Source organism: Euprymna scolopes, chromosome 26, assembly GCF_053919585.1.
Source record: "Euprymna scolopes isolate OS-2025 chromosome 26, ASM5391958v1, whole genome shotgun sequence".
NCBI classification, from domain to species: domain Eukaryota; kingdom Metazoa; phylum Mollusca; class Cephalopoda; order Sepiida; family Sepiolidae; genus Euprymna; species Euprymna scolopes.
The window spans coordinates 73117719-73137549 of record NC_136507.1 but is presented as its reverse complement, the minus strand read 5'-3'; the positions used below and the strand labels follow the sequence as shown (position 1 = coordinate 73137549).

Below are 19831 nucleotides of genomic sequence, written 5' to 3'. Positions count from 1 at the left end.
GACAAACGTGAGTTACACCGAGTGGTATGTGTAATGGGGTTTATTTATAATACAGAAATGTAAGGCTGCTCGCCTAAGGTAAATAGAAGTACATAGTAACAAGTATGGGGAAGAAAGTCTGATAATCAACACGTAAGACTATCCGTCTTACTGCGACTGCTTGTCTGCCGCTGTCTGCCGCTGTCTGCAAAACAGTCCAATATATATATACAGTTTGTAACCGGTGTATAGCCAGTTATGTTCCTTCACAACACCTCCCCCTGAAGCTGAAATCTTCCTGATTTTAGCTTAAATACCTCTTCCTTTTAGGGTCAGGGCTTAATCTCCTGGTAACTTTTCTCTTTCTTGCGCTTTTCCTTCTGGTCAGCGTTACCCGGGGTAAAGGTTTCTGTCCAGCCCGTATGGTCGGTTCAGGCGAAATATTCATTGTTTGCGGTACACACGCTGGTTTTGGTATATCAAAAATATCGCACAATGTTTCCATTGGTGTCTCTTCCACATTTGGAGACAGTCTGGGACGTATTTGATTTCTGTGTCTTTTGCAGACAAAACTTAATCCTTGGATGGTATAGACCATGCTCCCAATCCTTTTTTTGATAATACCTTCAACCCACTGATTTCGTCCATTTTGAAAATTTTTGAAATATACATTTTCACCTGGGGAGAAGCACTTGGTATTAAGGTTTTCTTTTTTGAAAACTTTCTTTTTCTCTGGTAGCAGCCTATCGAAGACAGATCTTATCTTTCTTGCAAACATTAGCTCAGCCGGGGAAGAATTGACATTATTATTAGGATTTGGTGTCACCCTGTAAATTGCTAAAAATGTTTGAATACATTGTTCGTCTGTGTCCGTAGTAAGATTTTTCTTAAGTGCCCTTTTAAACGTATCTACAAATTTTTCGGCCAACCCATTCGATCGTGGATGGTACACAGGTGTTGTCATATGTAGAATATTTAGTGAGTCACAGAATTCTTTGAATTCATGAGCAGTAAATGCTGTTCCATTATCGCTCACTAAGGTTTTTGGCACTCCAAAACGGCTAAAAATTTCATTAAGCGCACTCACAGTGTTTTTTACTGTTGGATGTCTAAACTTAAATATTTCTGGCCATTTTGAAAAAGAATCTACAATAATCAAGTAAAAATAACCATTTATAGGTCCCGCATAATCAATATGCAGACGTGACCAGGGTAGGTCCGTCTTTGGCCATGGCGTCGTTTTTACTGGAGGATCTCGAGCTGCTAATTGACATCCTCTGCATGTCTTGACACATTTTTCAACTTCCTTGTCCATACCAGGCCAGTACACATATCCTCTCATAAGGGATTTCATTCTCGAAATGCCCGGATGACCTGTATGAAATTCCTTCAGAATTTTCCTCTGTAACGTTAGTGGAATTACGATCCTCTCACCATACATGAGCACATCTTCACAGATGGAAAAAGGCGTTGTTTGATCTACCTTTTTATTTTTTTTTATCCATCCCAATTGATTTTTCATTTTCTTAATGAAAATGTCATTTACTGCCTCTTTTTTTATTTTTTCGAAAGTTACCGGAAGTTCACGTATCATATTACACATTGAACTTGTACATTCACTTTCGTCTTTAAGCGCAGCAATTACCGTTTCTTCGAAACTTTCGCTTCTTTTAGGGATCAACCGTGATAATGCATCTGCGTGTCCTAACTTTTTTGAGGATACATGTTCCATCTTAAACTGATAGTTTAAGAGGGTTACAGCCCATCGCTGTAATCGATTCGCAGTATGTGTGGGAATGCCTTTCTTTGATCCAAATATGGTAAGTAGGGGTTTATGGTCGGTTTGCAAAATAAAAGATCGTCCATGGAGAAATCGATTGTACTTTGTAATTCCAAATATTATCGACAGCGCCTCTTTTTCAATTTGGCTGTAATTTTTCTCCGCTGCAACCAACGTTCTTGAAGCATGGGCGATAGCTTTTGTCCTACCATCCTCATACTTGTGAAGTAATACAGCGCCAACACCGTAATCACTGGCGTCCGTTGCTAGTATTAGTTCCTTTTCTGGATTGAAATGTGCCAATGCTAAGTCTGACAGTAGACATCTTTTGATATTTTGGAAAGCAGATTCACATTCCTTATTCCAGTTCCATTTAACACCCTTTTTCAGTAACTCGTTAAGAGGAGCTCTTAAATTATGTATGTTAGGGATGTAAATTGCATAGTATTGAACTAATCCCAAAAACGATTTTAATTTTGTCACTGAATCTGGAGCAGGCATCTTTTCAATTGCTTCAGTCCTTTGTGGATCCGGTCTTCGACCCTCTTTGTCGATTATTTGACCTAGATATTTAATTTTTTTCATAAAAAAATCGCATTTTTCTGGGCTCAATTTAAAACCAAATTCCTGTATTCTTTTGAATACTTCTTTTACATGCTTCTTATGATCTTGCAAATTTTCACTTTTAATTAGGATATCGTCAAGGTAGGCCATTGAAAATTCCAACCCTGCCAGCATCGTGTCCATAATTTGCTGGAAAATAGCAGGAGCAACCTTTAATCCAAAAGGAAGCCTCTTTAGCTTAAAAATGCCCTTATGAGTATTTATGCCTAAGTATTTGGAGCATTCATCGCTGATCTTAATTTGCAAGTAAGCATCTGAGAGGTCTATCTTAGAAAAAATTTTTCCTCCGTTAAGCTTAGAGAACAGATCTTCTGCGGACGGAAGGGGATAATTATGGTCCAATAGACAGTCATTTAAACCCGTTGAAAAATCTCCACAGACCCTTATTCTGTTATTTTTTTTCTTTACATACACGGTTGGACTTGCCCAATCTGTGTGGTTAACTTTTTCAATGACTTCCAGTTGTTGAAGTCTATCCAACTCTTTTTCGATTGCGTCCATCGCTGAAAAAGGCACATTCCTTTTAGGTTTGAATACTGGAGTGGCATTTTTCTTTAATTCAAATTTTGCCTCTGTCTTAATACAGAGTCCTAGTCCTTCGGCAAAAACATTGGGAAATTCAGTTTTCAAATCCTTCAGGAAGTCTTCCCTTTGGTTTGCTTTTTCTGCAGTTAAAACGTTACAAAACGAATTTATGGGTTTCTCCCATAAATTAAACAGGACAATCCAATCTACCCCAAACAGGCATGTATTCTTTCCTGGTACGACGTACACTTTGGATTTATGAGTCTGGTTAGCGAATGTCACTTTGCATTTTAATTCTCCCTTGAACTCTAATCTTTTGCCGCACACACTTCTCGCCGTCTTTCTGGTTTTCGTTAATTCAGGTCGACCTATCCTTTTCCATATATCTTCATTTATAATACTAATATCTGCACCGCTATCCAGAAGCAATGTAACCAGATGTCCATTTATCCGAACATCAACATATTTCCGTCTTTCGCAGCTTTTTTCTTTATTCATGCGAAGCGTATTTACATTATCGGTCCCTTGTCTTTTCTTCTGGGCACAGTATGTTCCCTTGTGACCTCTGAGACCACATTCATAACATATTTTGTTCCTAAACCAGCAGGTCTTATTGTTGTGTCTTAAACTACCACAACATTTACACTTTAGCTTTGGGTCTTTGTATCCTTTAAGGATCCTGTGTTCTTGGAACCTGGACTTTCTTGTGGTCCCTTGCCTTTTTACTTGCTGCACCTTAAAAATATTTTTCTCTTCAATGCGAGTGTTGTCTTTCTTTATGTTAATCAGACGTTGACACTCTTCAGTGACTTTTTGCAATGTTATGTTAGGATCCGCCTCCATAATTGTTAGGATCCGTGAACGTATATCTTTGTCCCTTGGTGCTGTGAGACCTTGTACAAAGATTAAACATTTAAATTGGTCTGCGGAAATTTCATTCAATTTAAATGATTCGCATAAACAGTTCACAGTGCAAGCATATTCTAGATAGTCTTCAGCTTCTGCCTTCTGAATGTTCAAACATTTGTATCTAGAGTGAAATAGGCTATCCCTTTTATCAAATATTTTCGACAAGGTACTAATTGTTTCCTCGAACGAAACCTCCTCCGTTTTTTTTGGTAGAATTAGATTTGCATACTTGGTGTTTTCATCAGTACCCAGTTTTTGTAGTAGCAGGGTAACTTTTTCCTCATCGGTCCAGTCTAAACATCTTTTCGTAAAAATTGTTTCGTATCTTCTGTAGTATGCAGGGAAAGTAACACCAGTATCCGGGGAGTAACGAAATTCCGTTAGTGAATTTGAAATACCCTCGGCAGAAAAATTAGTCTTCTTCCCGGTCGACGTTAGAATTAGCTTTTCTAAATTCTTTTGCTGTGTCGACATTTGTCGTTGTAGTATGTTTGTTTGTTCTTGTTGTGCCTCTAAAGTTTTTTGTGTTCTTTCTTGTTGTTGTTGCAGCTGTTGCTGTAGCTGTTGTTGTTGAATTTGTTGTTGTTGTTGTTGTTGCGCTAAAAATTGTTGAGTCATTTTTGTCTGTTCCTGGATGCTAAGGGCTAGAGCCTTAGTTAACTCTGCTAATTGTTCCATGTTAGCTTCTAGTACAAAAATGTCTTTTCGAATTCTACACAATAATTCCAAAGAAAAATCGTAAATTTACGTATATCATAAATTAGTAGCAATATGCAGACACAACACGTTTCAACAAAGTTCATCCATAGTAATTCAACAGGCTTTGTAAAATAATTCTTTTTTTTTTTTTTTTTTTTTTTTCTTTTTTTTTTTCAACAACGTAAGTTCATACACAAAATATTTCTTACTTCCCACGACAAATAGTTCCAATTATTTATATAAAGGCAATAACAAACAATTAATTTTCCAAAAAAAAAAAATATATATGGCTGCCGTTCCCACGTGGCATAAAATGGTACAATAGTCGTTGTATTTATATTTTTTCTTTTGAAACTCGTAATCCTTTAGTGTAGTTTCGAATTCAACTTGCGACCATTTTTTTTTTTTTTTTTTTTTTTTTACTTGTCAAAATAAATATAAATTCCACTTTACCTTGAACATGTTTCTATAATTTCTTGTGAGTTCTTTACGAAGAAAAATCCGTACTTTTCGCTACTTTAGGTAGGAAAAATTTTTAAATTCATTGACGCACGTGGTCAAAAATCCTTGTGTAGTTTGTTTTTTTCGTAAAACAAAAAATCCTTGCATTGTACACAGTCCTTGGTACGGTAATTTATCTCTGTTAAGAGAAAGAACATCCTTTCGTCGCCATTGTTATATTCCTAAATACTTAGGAAATAAAGACAAACGTGAGTTACACCGAGTGGTATGTGTAATGGGGTTTATTTATAATACAGAAACGTAAGGCTGCTCGCCTAAGGTAAATAGAAGTACATAGTAACAAGTATGGGGAAGAAAGTCTGATAATCAACACGTAAGACTATCCGTCTTACTGCGACTGCTTGTCTGCCGCTGTCTGCCGCTGTCTGCCAAACAGTCCAATATATATATACAGTTTGTAACCGGTGTATAGCCAGTTATGTTCCTTCACAACAGTTTTCGAACTCATTTTCAGGAACTTTTCACCAAGGAGCCTGGTCTGTCTATTGAACAGTTTGACACCTATTTAGCTGACTTTTCTTGCCTTGAGGTGACCGAAGCGGCTAGGTGTTAAGGTAGCATAAAAGAGGAAGAAGTCATTGAGGCCTTGAAACAGGTCGGGCTAGACAAAACCCCTGGGATAGATGGTCTGCCCTACGAGGTATATTTGAGGCTGTCGCCCATTTTTATTCCTTTGCTGACCGTACTTTTTGACTCCTGGTTTAGGAACGGGTGCATACCTAAGTACTTTACCCGGGGGATCATTAAATTGTTACGCAAAGATAAAAATGGAGGGGATGGGATAGGTAACTTCCGGCCCTTAACGATGTTAAACACAGAGTTAAAGATTTTGGCCAAGATCTTAGCAAATTGTCTGCAGATTGTCTTACACCGTCTAATAAGTCCTGAACAGACTTGTTCTGTTAAGGACGATTCAAGATAATTTGCACACGATACGCTTGATCGTAGAAAAAGACGACACAGAAGCCGCGTTGATCAATTTAGATCAGTCCAAAGCATTCGACAGAGTAGACCATCGTTACCTAGAAGCTGTTCTTCACTTGGCTGGGTTTGGTTCCCAGTTTCGCTCTTGGATTTGCCTCTTGTATGCCAACGCCGGTGCTATGGTGGAAGTGAATGGGGTCAGGTCGAAACCCTTCACTTTATCAAGATCTATCCATCAAGTTTGTCCGTTATCTCCAATGTTATATGTGCTGGCGCTTGAGCCATATTTGCGACAGTTTAGGGTGAATCCGGTCCTTCGCGGGATTACTTTGCCAGGTGGCTCTACCCCGGTAAAGTATACCGCCTATGCCAACGACGTGACTGTGCTTGTAACGAGCAGTGCTGAGATTAGAGTCGTCGACATAGAAACAAGTGCCAAGGTCACAGGGGCCATAATTAACTACGTTAAGTCTATTGGTTTACGTATCGGTGCCTAGAGGGGTATGCCCCTTCAGGGACCCTTTGGTTGGACCGATGGGCTGTGCAAGCTATTCGGCGTCTGGTTTGGCCCCAGCCTCCAGCTGGAGAAAAATTGGTCGGAGGTATTGGAAGCGGTCAAGGTCGCATCTCATTTGTGGGCCTTGAGAAACACCTGTTTTTGAAGAGTCGGGTGGAGGTATGCAATTCTCATATCTACCCCCTAATCCTTTACTGTCTATCAGTACTTCCACTCCCGGAGACCACACTAGTTGATCTGGTGCATGCTCTTTTCGCGTTCTTGTGGCGCGGAAAGCAAGCCATGGTTACATGAGAGGTCTGTTACCTGCATCCGTCTGAAGGCAGTCTGGGTATGCCTAGTGTGGAAATACGTAGACACACTCTTAGGCTGATATACCTGGATTGTGGATGTACACCTAGTGAGGGAAACGGTGTCTTTTGGATAGAAGACACTAAGAAAGCTTTTCAGGCTTTGGAGAGTGTGCATTCGGCTGAGGGGGAGGCACACAAGTTGCCCCGAAACGAGTGCCCTTTCTATCGCGAGTGTCAGCAGGGCTTAAGATTTCTTCTACGAGTTAAAGAAAGCCTCTCTGACACCCAGCTGTTGTCTCGCAAGGTGCTATATCGGGCCTTAGTGAGAGGATCCGTTTGAGATGAAAAGATTGAGGAGTTCGGTTTTACGAAGGAGGAGCGCCGCTTAATATGGCTTTGGGCGCCTAGGTCGAGCTGCTTCGATAATTACGAGGTATCACTCACCTGGCTGGTAATACGAAATGCCCTCTGGGTCAGCAAAAGACTCTATGCAGCGTGTTTTACGGAGATACCTAATTGTGTCCGATGTGGAGATTGGGAGGAAGACCTTGATCATGCTTTTTTCCACTGCGCCATCGTTCGACCGTTGTGTGAGTTAATTGAAGGCATGCTGAACGGGCAGTTTTTTGTGCTGGATTCGGTTTCCCCGTGCTGCAACTGGGCACCGACCATGAAGAAAGAAGAACGCTACGTTTTTCTGTGTTTGCTAACAGTTATGTGAGGCATGATTTGGACGATGCAACAGATGGAGGTTTACGGAGATGAGGCCTTCACTGCTCCCCAGCTTGTTCTCATTTTCAAATATCGATTGAAAATGCGAATTAAGCTGGAGAAGGTGAAACTCGCTCCGGCAAATTTCAACGACAGGTGGGTGAAAGTTTCGCGAGTGTGCAGATTGAATGGAGCTGATCTTAAGTTCTTTTTTTAGTTTGCTTAGCTTTCAAGGATTTTGGGTGACCGGAACAAACATAGACATGCATCGAACCACCTAGAATATACTAATTAGGTATTTTTGTTCAATTTTTAACTTAGCTAGAGTATGCATGTTGTCATCGTCCCAAGCCCTTTTTAGTTTGCCCCTGTCCCATCGCCACCCGGTTCCCATTTTTTTTTGTTTTTTTTTTTCCTCCCTCTTTTGGTTCGATAATCCCCACTCCTGGCCTCATTAGGTGACGGATAGACTGTTTTGCCAGTGATGTAGGCCATTTTTGTGGGGTTTTCAATAAAAGTCAGTTTTCGTGGGACCTACATCTTTTCGACTGGCAAAACTTTCTATCTGCCACAATTATTAGTAAGGGGGTTCTTTTATTAACCCATTTTTGCATTGTAAATTTCTCATTCGCTTTTGTATATAAGATTTTTATCCCCCCCACCCCACCCCACATCATGCATATATATTTGTAATTTTCAGGTTTTTAAGTAGGATGTCCACAGAGTGATTCTGGTATTTTGGTGAAAGAGTCTAGTTAAGTTAACGTTATGTTAGTTAGGTCAACATTAACCCCCCCCCCACCTCCCCACCCCCTTTTTTTCGTCCTTGTGCCACATTTTTATCTGTAAAATTTATTTTTACTAAATAAAATAAATATTTACCCCCATCAGGAGTCAAAAACATTTTACAGTCCCTTTTTTCATAACAAATAAAAGATTTACTGAAAAATGATAAGATAAGTGTTGGAAGAAAGATATTACATATGTTGTCTTCAATTATCAGTCCTTGTTTATCTCCTATGTTGCCGCCAGTTTTTCCTCGCATTGCATGCATCCTTATTAAATATCTGCATGACTATTTACCAATTTCCGTTACATTTTTTCCACATTGCATACAACCTTGTTAAATACTGATAAACTTATTTACCTGCAATGCTCCAAGTAAACTATCATATCTTTTTCATTCCATTTTTTTTTTTCTGCATCGCATACAGCCTTATTAAATATCTTTGTACTTATTTACCAGCAATGCTTCAAGCATACAATTTTTCGTTACATTTTTTTCGGCATTTCATACAGCCTAATTAAATACTTATATACAAGAGGCGTTTTTAAACTAGTGCATTCCATTTTTTTATTCTGCACAGATTAATCAGAGGGGATTGCAAATTTCGTTGTTATGATGACTGTACTTATGCATTTATGACCTGAAAGTTTCATCTCTCTGTTGCAGATATTGGCAGTGTGAGACTCTAAGAAAGCAACCCCTGTTATGAATGTGTGTCAGAAGCAGGGCTGCGTCATTGAATTCCTGGCAAAAGTGCATTGAAGAATGGTGGTGACTATGTAGAAAAGTAAATTGTTTTGCAGAAAAGGTCGCTTGTTTTAATAGTACTACTCCCGCCTTTGTAGCTCTTCAACTATTTGAGTTAGAAAAATAGGCGGTTTTACTTTGGTAATGACCCTCGTATAACAAAGCGTACTCCGGGCGCCTATGCACAGCCATTGTTCACCGCTGGCAAAAGTGCATTAAGAATGATGGTGACCATGTAGTAAAATTAATTCTGGAGCACAAAAAGGTCACTTGTTTTAAAGGTACCACTCTTGTCTTCGTAGCTCTTCAACTTTTTGAATTAAAAAAAAAAGAAAAGAATAGGAAGCGTTAATTTTGGAAGGACACTCATACTTCTTTACCTGCAATGCTCCAAAACCACTATCAATAATTTCCCACACTCTTTATCTATGCCTAAACCTAAATGTAGATTCCATGAACAAAGTTTCTTTCTTTGAACTACACGCCTGTGGAACTCTCTTCCGTTTGCCTGTTTCCCAGCTGACTACAGTCTGATTGTCTTCAAGTCCAATGTAAACAAGTTCTTGATGAACCGTCCCCCTAAGTAATCCAATTTACAAAATTCCCACTACTTATGTTTACTACGCTATAATCACATTGACTAATGTATACCCATGAATCCTTATCCTTAAGTGGCCTCCGGGCCTTGATAAGTGATGATTCCTGTGTGTAAAAAAAAAAAAAAAAAAAAAAACACATTTTCCGTTCCTCTTTTAATCTTTTACGTTTTTGTTTGTTTTTGTTTTTTCTAATTTCTGTTTCTTCTGTTATCGTAAGTTTCCAATTAACCTTGACCCTAACCAAATATTAATTAATCGTTTCGTGTAGAACCAATAAACATTCGCCTGGCCATATTTTACCCCCTACTTCAAACGAATGGCCAGTCTGTTTGCTCGCTAAATAACACAAATATATTTATTTATCTTTTCCCTTTCTATTTGGCATTGTATTTGTGCTTTCTATTTGTAGATGAGCAACAAACGCAACCCGAGCTTCCGCCTAGCGATACAGAGCAGAGAAGGTATGGAAGGCTGGAATGAGAATTTTGTCTATCTGCAAAGCCGCAAGGAGACACGTTTTAGGAGGATGGTACGCAAAGTTGCCGACGAGTTTCTCACTGACGAGTTGGACAGGCAATATTACTCGGACCGATACAGCTGCTGGCCGCCACCACTGTTTTTGCCTGTGATCACCTTGATTGAGGTAAGGCCAATTTTTCTTTCCTTTTTTATTTTATTTTTTAAAATATGTTTGTTTGTTAAATATATACTTCCTCATCTTCCGTCTTATATGATCTATTCGTATTTAAAGCTTGATTGTCTAAGAGATTGAATCTATGTTATATATCTCTTAGTGTGTCTGTCCATTCAACTTGTTCCCGAAAACTACTGAGCCGATTTGACTGAAATTTTGTATGGACCTTTGTTATAAGGTGCATCGAACTAAGTATTATAAATACTGTTCGATGCACAGTTAAGGATTGATAGGGATTATTTACCACAATTACTCTAGAAGTTTTCTTGGAAACTAAAGGTCCGATCTAGCTGAAATTTTGAATGGCCCTTTTTTATGACAAAGTGCATCGAAGTAAGTGTTATGGTATCAGTTCAATACACAGTTAAGGATTATTAGGGGTTAGTATTTAATGCAAAAATGAGCACAAATTTAATCATATTCAATCATCAATTTGGTATACACCACTCTTTCTAAGCCAACGGAGTATAATGTTTGCCCATTTGTAATGGACTAAAAAGCCTAGTTTTTATAATTTCATTAGGAAGAATTCATCATCACCATCATATTTGGTATAACGTTCGTTTTATATGTGGGTATGTGTTTGACGGCTTTTTGCAATTGATGTCTAAACTAACCTATCTCTGGCCAGGTCTTTATTCACCCGTCTTTCTCTCAAGTTCATTCTCATCACTTCCTCCCATGGTTTCTTTGGCCTTCCTCGGCCAACTTACCCATCCATATCAATTGTTCTACCTCCACTTACCCAAGAACATGCATCAATTCTTTCAATGTGACCATACCAACAAAATCTCCTGTTCTGCACACATCGTCCTATATTTTCCAGATTCAATCTTCCTCTGACCTCATCAGATTTAAGCCTGCCTGATTGAACGGTCAAAACATGCCCTCTTGCTTAAACAATCGGTATCATATTTGGTATAATGTCTGTTTTATATACTGGCATGTGTTGGACGGCTTTTTGTAATTGACTTCTAAACTAACCTATCTTTGACTAGGTCTTTACTTCATTCATTCTTTCTTTGTGGCATGCAAACAAAATATCCTATTCTGCACACACCATCATATACTGCCGAGATTTAAGCTTCCTCTGAGGTCATCAGATTTAAACCTCTCTAATTGGATTCTAATATATGATATAATTATGTTGACATACCAGTTCCCGTTAGATTACCAAAGTTTAGCAACGTTGAACCTGGTCAGTACCTAATTGAATAATAATCATCATCATTATATGAATCGGAAGATTCTATTATTGGCATTGGTTTTCCTGATATTTTTCTAGTCAGAATTCTTTCTAGAAAGACATCGGGTACCTATAGAACGGACTACATGAAGGTTGCCAACGCGTACGTAAAAGTGAATTTTTGTGGAACGAACTGGATTAGAACTTGGGACACTCAGGTTGTCGGTCTGTGTTGTTAACCACTTGACCATCTCCCAATTGAATAATCAAAATGTAGTACTTGATAACCCCTTGCTCAAACATTCAGCATCATATTCGGTTTAATGCCTGTTTTATATGTTGGCATGTGTTGGATGGTTTTTAGTCATTGACGTCTAAACTAACTTATCTCAGACCAGGTCTTTATTTGTCCATCTTTCTATCAAGTCCATTCTTTTTTTTTTTTTTTTTCTTAAAACAAATGTTCGTAAATGAATCTAACTAGTTTAATTTTTGTGATCACCTTGATTGAGGTAAGCGCATAAACTAATGTATTTTTCGTGTTATTTGTAAGATTATTGTTTGAAAAAGTTTTAAGTGGTCAAAAATCAAAGAAAAAGCACCAATTATGAGTTATCGCTTATGGAGCAAGGATTTACATTTCTGTTTCGGTAGCAATAGTTGACATACACCCAACTGTGTTTTTATATCAACAATGTGGGAAAATGGAATATAGACCCGGATTTAATATTTATTAATCAATATATATATATATATATATATATATATATATATATATACAGTAGAACCGATACAGCATTAAAAATTAGTAACAAAATACAGTACAGTATATAATACACATGTATATAATCAAACAACATTATAAATAACACCGTAAGGCGGTTAAATACCGTAAACAGGAGTCGGAAAAACATCGTATTCCATATTGTAACATGAAAATCGCATCCTAGGGTCACTGTATCCCGGGGTTCTTATATATATATATATATATATATATATATATATATATATATATATATATATATATATGTGTGTGTGTGTGTATGTCTATATATGTGTGTATATATATATATATGTTCCAAAAAATGTGACGTCATTTTAAATGCCAATATCTTGGAAACTACTCAGTGTATCTTAATGAAACTGCACAAACTTTATGTTGAACATCATAAGTTTTATTAGTTAATATTTCAAAGAAAAAAAAAAAAGATTAGTAGATTCTGTGACCAGTTTCATAATTTTCCCAAATGTTCAATATGAGCTCCACCTGTGACTCTGCACACGTCAAGTCAGTAATCAGACTCGTGCCAAACACGCTGCAGCATGTCTTTGGTAACATTCTCCAGTGCGGCAGTGATTCTCTGCTTGAGTTCTTCAACGTTAGCAGGAAGATGGAGGGCGGGGGCATAGACGAGTCCTTTCACATATCCCCCAGAGAAAAAAATCAGTGTCAGGCTAGGTAATTGTGGCGGCCATTTCAGCAGCAAATTGTTTTCCTCACCACCACAACCGATCCATCTCTCTGGCACGTTTCTATACAAGCTGTGAAAATTATTGGCCTGCGAAATGACATCAAATTTTTTGGAACACCCTACATATATATATATATATATATATATATATATATATATATATATTAGTAATGAAATCAAAAGGATGTAGTGTTTACCTGATATACGCAATGGTAATTTCAATATAATATAATTGTTTTTGTGGAATATTCAGTCGAACAATAAATTTCGATTGTAAAGTTCAACTTACAGTTTTAATTTTTTTTCTTTTATAAATATATATATAAACACACACACACACACACACACACACATATATTAATATATATGCGTGTGATTCAGAATGTCTTATAATTTGGATATTTGGAACTATTCTCAGCTATCATCTGTTATATTCATAACGTTTCGGCTGATGTATGAATTTTGGAGGTTTCATTGTGAGCGTTACAATATTAATTATAATATCTATCCGGATAATCCATATATACACATATAATATCATCAATGATTGCTCATTAATGATAACAAGCGTAGCAGTTAGATGGAAATCTATCTTTGAATATATGTATCCGCAATATTTTTAAGTGTTATGCCGCATTGTAAATTTGGTTGGCATATTGACACATGTGCAATTACCATACCACTGACATGCGCACTTAAAGCCTATCGAGGATTTAGCCTGAAAATAAGAGCAGTCTGAATGAAGTCACGAATGATTTTATTTGCAGGAACCTCATCTGAACTTCGATCTCTGGCCCCCCCCCCTCGCCAGACTTTCACGAAAAACACTCGTCTTGCCAGAACCACTATCAACAATTACCCACACTCTTTATCTGTGCCTACACCTAAACATAGATTCCATGAACAGGGCTTCTTTCTTAGAACTGCTCGCCTGTGGAACTCTATCTCGTTTGCCTGCTTTCCAGCTGACTACAATCTGACTGTCTTCAAGTCCAACGTAAACAAATTCTTATTGAACCGTCCCCTTAAGTAATCCAATTTACAAAATTCCCACTAATGTTTACTACGCTAAAATCACAATGACTAATATATACCTATTAACCCTTATCCTCGAGTGGCCTCTGGGCCTTGATAAGCCGTGACCCCCCCCACCCACCCACGAAAAAAAAAAAGAAGCTTATTCAGACCACTAGTCTCATCTTGAGTGTTATTTTCACAACATTTCGGCTGATGCATCCCCAGACCTTCTTCAGATGCATCAGATGTCGAATTCTGGAATCTTTACGTCCAACTTCAGAAATCCATAAAGAATTTTTAACTGAACTCTTTATTTCATCCACGGGAGTAGATTGTTCTCATTCTGTCCCCCATATCTTCGTAGAAGTATCAAGTAATTTTTTTCTTAAGTTTAATGCTATTTATTTTTTTTTTACTCACGTTCACCCCCCCTAACAAGGCATATCGCCACTTGCACGTAAGGGCTACTCTTTGGGGTCATGCCTAAGAAAGATTAACAAGATGTTGGTTCACGTTACATTTGAATTTCTGCATATCAGTACAGTCAGGGAAGCAGGTAGCAGGAAGGGAATTCCAAAGTGTAGCTGTTCTAGGAAAGAAACTATTAAAGAAGAAAGTATTCTGGCATTTAGGGACCTCAACAGTTAAAGGGGTGTGATTTTGTTGCTAAGCGGCTTTGTCAGAGATATGTACGTCGAGGGGGCACAAGTGCAGTGAGTTCATCAGAACACATTCCATTAAAGTACTTGTAAAACAGGTACAGGGATGCAACCTGTAGTGATGATTGAACCTTCAACCTCCAGAAGACTGTCACTTGGAATTGATTATTATTGGAGGTTGTAGGTTCAATTCTCACTGCAGGCAATATTAACTAAGTAAAGAATTTTTTTAAATTACTGAAGCCATCTACATGGCCATTGGTGACGAGATGAGAACAAGCACCATGGATTAAATGAACAGTTTAGTTTGAAATTACATATAGATTCCTAAGTTCAGCAAGACTCACCTGAAGAAGGTTGGAGGTTATATTGGCTGAAACGTTGAAAAACAAAATTTGGCTTAAATTTCACAAAATTAATGTTAGAATTGTTCACATGGACTCATGGTGCAATGGATAAAGTGTTAGGTAATAATCAGTTCTAAGTGACAGTTTTCTGGAGATTGAAGGTCCAATCTTCAGTAGAATACCATTATAATTAGTTATATACTAAGCAAGATAAGGATAGAGTGAAACATTACTTCTTAAGGCTTCTTATGGCTGATGAAACGAGAATAATCTACACCTGTGGATTAAATAAAGGGTCTTGTTCAAAGTTACATGTAAATTTCCGAGTTTGACAAGAAGAAAGCCGGAGGTTACATTGGCCAAAATGTTGTGAAAATCCCATCCAAAGTGAGAATAGTAGTCTGAATAATCCAAATTTAGTTTACCAGAGAAAATTGTTCTCGTTCTGTCACCCATGACCGGGTAGAAGTTTCAAATAAATTTTTATTTACTTTCATTATTAGTTAATATCGTCTGTACTGAAGATTCAACCTCCAGTAGACTGTAGCTTAGAGCTAGTTATTTTTGGAGGTTGAAGGTTGACTCCTTACTATAGGTGATAATAATTAAGAATGACATTTTTTTTTTAATTATTTAAAACTTCTACATGGCCATAAATGATGGCGAAACGAGAGCAATCTACCCACCGCAAACGCTATGAGAATAACATCCAACATGAATATAATATTAATCCAAATAATACATAATTATCAATATAGATTTCAAACAAAATAAAAGTCTGTTTATTTTGTAATAATGCGTTGTTTTTGCTTCATACGTATATAATATGTATTTTATTTTATTCAAACTCAACCGACGCTTCTAAGGAACAAAAATTTTAACGTGAATCCCGCGTGGCCAAACGCACCGTTCCGAGATTTAAAAAACTTCCATAGAAACAACAAACGGACTTATACTTGCTGATTCTCTGCTCCAACAACAACATGGCAAAAGAAATAAAGCAAGAAAGATATGTTAAAGATGAAGGTTTCCTTCGAAATATATTTATGAATTTCAATATAAATTTCAAACAAAATAAATGTCTGTTTATTTTGTAATAATGCGTTGTTTTGGCTTCAAACGTATATAATACGTATTTTATTTTATTACAAACTCAACCAGCGCTTCTAAGGAACAAAAATCTTAACACATAATTATCAATTTCATCTTTAAAAAAAAAAAAAAAAAAAAAAATTAAATTTTTTAAGCTTTATGTATTGGTCTTTTCATTTGTTTGTGAATATCTGGAAGAGTTTTTTTTTTAAGAAAAGAAAAGAAAAAAAAGAAATCCCTCTCCCCTCCCTCCTTCCTCCGTCCTTTTACTGCCATCTTCAGAGCTGTGCTGAAATACTTTCTGTTGGCTTTGCATCCGGCATGTTTCTCATTGACCTGCTAGACACATTTGAACGAAGGTAAACGTGTACACTTTCAACAATGTTATTTGCAATACGATGTTGTTTCCAGCTTTGTGTAATTTTCCCAAGACGTCCACATTGTATAACGTCTCACATAGCACGAACGAAGACATCTCTCTATATATAAAGTTAGCTATGTGTATATGTTCATATATATCTATGCTTAAGATTCGTACACTAATTAACCAATCATTATTAATTTTGGAACACAGCTGCTAGGTATAAGGGTGGGTAATGTGGGCTACATTTAGTTTCATTTTGTTTCATGCAAAGGGTGGAAGCTCCTTATGAAAATTCAGATACCACCAAATTTTTTGTGAAATTTTAACGATAGGTATTATCGATGCCTCTATTCAGTCTCGAAAGACAAAGGGTACATCCTGTAGAGCCAACTGCATGCGTAATTTTAAGGCAATCCCCAACTGCACCTCTCCTGAATTGGCACTGCTTGAGTCCAGTGGCAAGGAGAAATCCAGGACGACCGGAAACAATGCCGTGATAAGTGGAGTGCACATATAGCACCTGAAAGTCTCAAATGGTTACCTATCTGGTACCTGCCAGGCTCATTATTGCTTAACTTTGGTGATCTGACGGGAATCGGCGTGTGAAATGTGATTATGATGTAATAGGTATTAGCCCTCAATTAATAAAGATTCCCCAAATTTTAGTTTTTTGGAGTTGTAAGTCATTTTAGTTTTAGAAAAGAGAAATGTTGTTCCAAACAAAATGGCGGCATCAATGAAGAGAAGCTCTGAATTGTAGAAGCTTGTACACAAAGACAAAGAATACAGTTTCCATAGGTAGCCAACTCGCAGAATTCTATTTGAATTGTAGAAGCTTGTACACAAAGACAAAGAATACAGTTTCCATAGGTAGCCAACTCGCAGAATTCTATCTGAATTGTAGAAGCTTGTACACAAAGACAAAGAATACAGTTTCCATAGGTAGCCAACTCGCAGAATTCTATTTGAATTGTAGAAGCTTGTACACAAAGACAAAGAATACAGTTTCCATAGGTAGCCAACTCGCAGAATTCTATTTGAATTGTAAAAGCTTGTACACAAAGACAAAGAATACAGTTTCCATAGGTAGCCAAATCGCAGAATTCTATTTGAATTGTAAAAGCTTGTACACAAAGACAAAGAATACAGTTTCCATAGGTAGCCAACTCGCAGAATTCTATTTGAATTGTAGAAGCTTGTACACAAAGACAAAGAATACAGTTTCCATAGGTAGCCAACTCGCAGAATTCTATTTGAATTGTAGAAGCTTGTACACAAAGACAAAGAATACAGTTTCCATAGGTAGCCAACTCGCAGAATTCTATTTGAATTGTAAAAGCTTGTACACAAAGACAAAGAATACAGTTTCCATAGGTAGCCAAATCGCAGAATTCTATTTGAATTGTAAAAGCTTGTACACAAAGACAAAGAATACAGTTTCCATAGGTAGCCAACTCGCAGAATTCTATCTGAATTGTAGAAGCTTGTACACAAAGACAAAGAATACAGTTTCCATAGGTAGCCAACTCGCAGAATTCTATTTGAATTGTAAAAGCTTGTACACAAAGACAAAGAATACAGTTTCCATAGGTAGCCAACTCGCAGAATTCTATCTGAATTGTAGAAGCTTGTACACAAAGACAAAGAATACAGTTTCCATAGGTAGCCAACTCGCAGAATTCTATTTGAATTGTAGAAGCTTGTACACAAAGACAAAGAATACAGTTTCCATAGGTAGCCAACTCGCAGAATTCTATTTGAATTGTAGAAGCTTGTACACAAAGACAAAGAATACAGTTTCCATAGGTAGCCAAATCGCAGAATTCTATTTGAATTGTAGAAGCTTGTACACAAAGACAAAGAATACAGTTTCCATAGGTAGCCAACTCGCAGAATTCTATTTGAATTGTAGAAGCTTGTACACAAAGACAAAGAATACAGTTTCCATAGGTAGCCAACTCGCAGAATTCTATTTGAATTGTAAAAGCTTGTACACAAAGACAAAGAATACAGTTTCCATAGGTAGCCAACTCGCAGAATTCTATTTGAATTGTAAAAGCTTGTACACAAAGACAAAGAATACAGTTTCCATAGGTAGCCAACTCGCAGAATTCTATTTGAATTGTAAAAGCTTGTACACAAAGACAAAGAATACAGTTTCCATAGGTAGCCAACTCGCAGAATTCTATTTGAATTGTAAAAGCTTGTACACAAAGACAAAGAATACAGTTTCCATAGGTAGCCAACTCGCAGAATTCTATTTGAATTGTAGAAGCTTGTACACAAAGACAAAGAATACAGTTTCCATAGGTAGCCAAATCGCAGAATTCTATTTGAATTGTAGAAGCTTGTACACAAAGACAAAGAATACAGTTTCCATAGGTAGCCAACTCGCAGAATTCTATTTGAATTGTAAAAGCTTGTACACAAAGACAAAGAATACAGTTTCCATAGGTAGCCAAATCGCAGAATTCTATTTGAATTGTAAAAGCTTGTACACAAAGACAAAGAATACAGTTTCCATAGGTAGCCAACTCGCAGAATTCTATTTGAATTGTAGAAGCTTGTACACAAAGACAAAGAATACAGTTTCCATAGGCAGCCAACTCGCAGAATTCTATTTGAATTGTAAAAGCTTGTACACAAAGACAAAGAATACAGTTTCCATAGGTAGCCAAATCGCAGAATTCTATTTGAATTGTAAAAGCTTGTACACAAAGACAAAGAATACAGTTTCCATAGGTAGCCAACTCGCAGAATTCTATTTGAATTGTAAAAGCTTGTACACAAAGACAAAGAATACAGTTTCCATAGTTAGCCAAATCGCAGAATTCTATTTGAATTGTAGAAGCTTGTACACAAAGACAAAGAATACAGTTTCCATAGGTAGCCAACTCGCAGAATTCTATTTGAATTGTAGAAGCTTGTACACAAAGACAAAGAATACAGTTTCCATAGGCAGCCAACTCGCAGAATTCTATTTGAATTGTAAAAGCTTGTACACAAAGACAAAGAATACAGTTTCCATAGGTAGCCAAATCGCAGAATTCTATTTGAATTGTAAAAGCTTGTACACAAAGACAAAGAATACAGTTTCCATAGGTAGCCAAATCGCAGAATTCTATTTGAATTGTAAAAGCTTGTACACAAAGACAAAGAATACAGTTTCCATAGGTAGCCAACTCGCAGAATTCTATTTGAATTGTAAAAGCTTGTACACAAAGACAAAGAATACAGTTTCCATAGGTAGCCAACTCGCAGAATTCTATTTGAATTGTAGAAGCTTGTACACAAAGACAAAGAATACAGTTTCCATAGGCAGCCAACTCGCAGAATTCTATTTGAATTGTAAAAGCTTGTACACAAAGACAAAGAATACAGTTT

General features: G+C 37.1%; 1 protein-coding gene across 3 annotated transcripts in view; it reads left to right on the top strand.

The window, feature by feature from the left end:
• The window catches only part of LOC145248184 (rhomboid-related protein 2-like), a 333868-nt gene that overhangs the window by 195384 nt on the left and 118653 nt on the right, over positions 1-19831 (top strand). For all 3 annotated transcript variants that reach the window (XM_080110038.1, XM_080110036.1, XM_080110037.1), the window contains exon 5: positions 10026-10259. In XM_080110038.1, coding sequence (XP_079966164.1) covers positions 10026-10259 — 234 coding nt within the window. The remainder of the gene's footprint in view (positions 1-10025; positions 10260-19831) is intronic.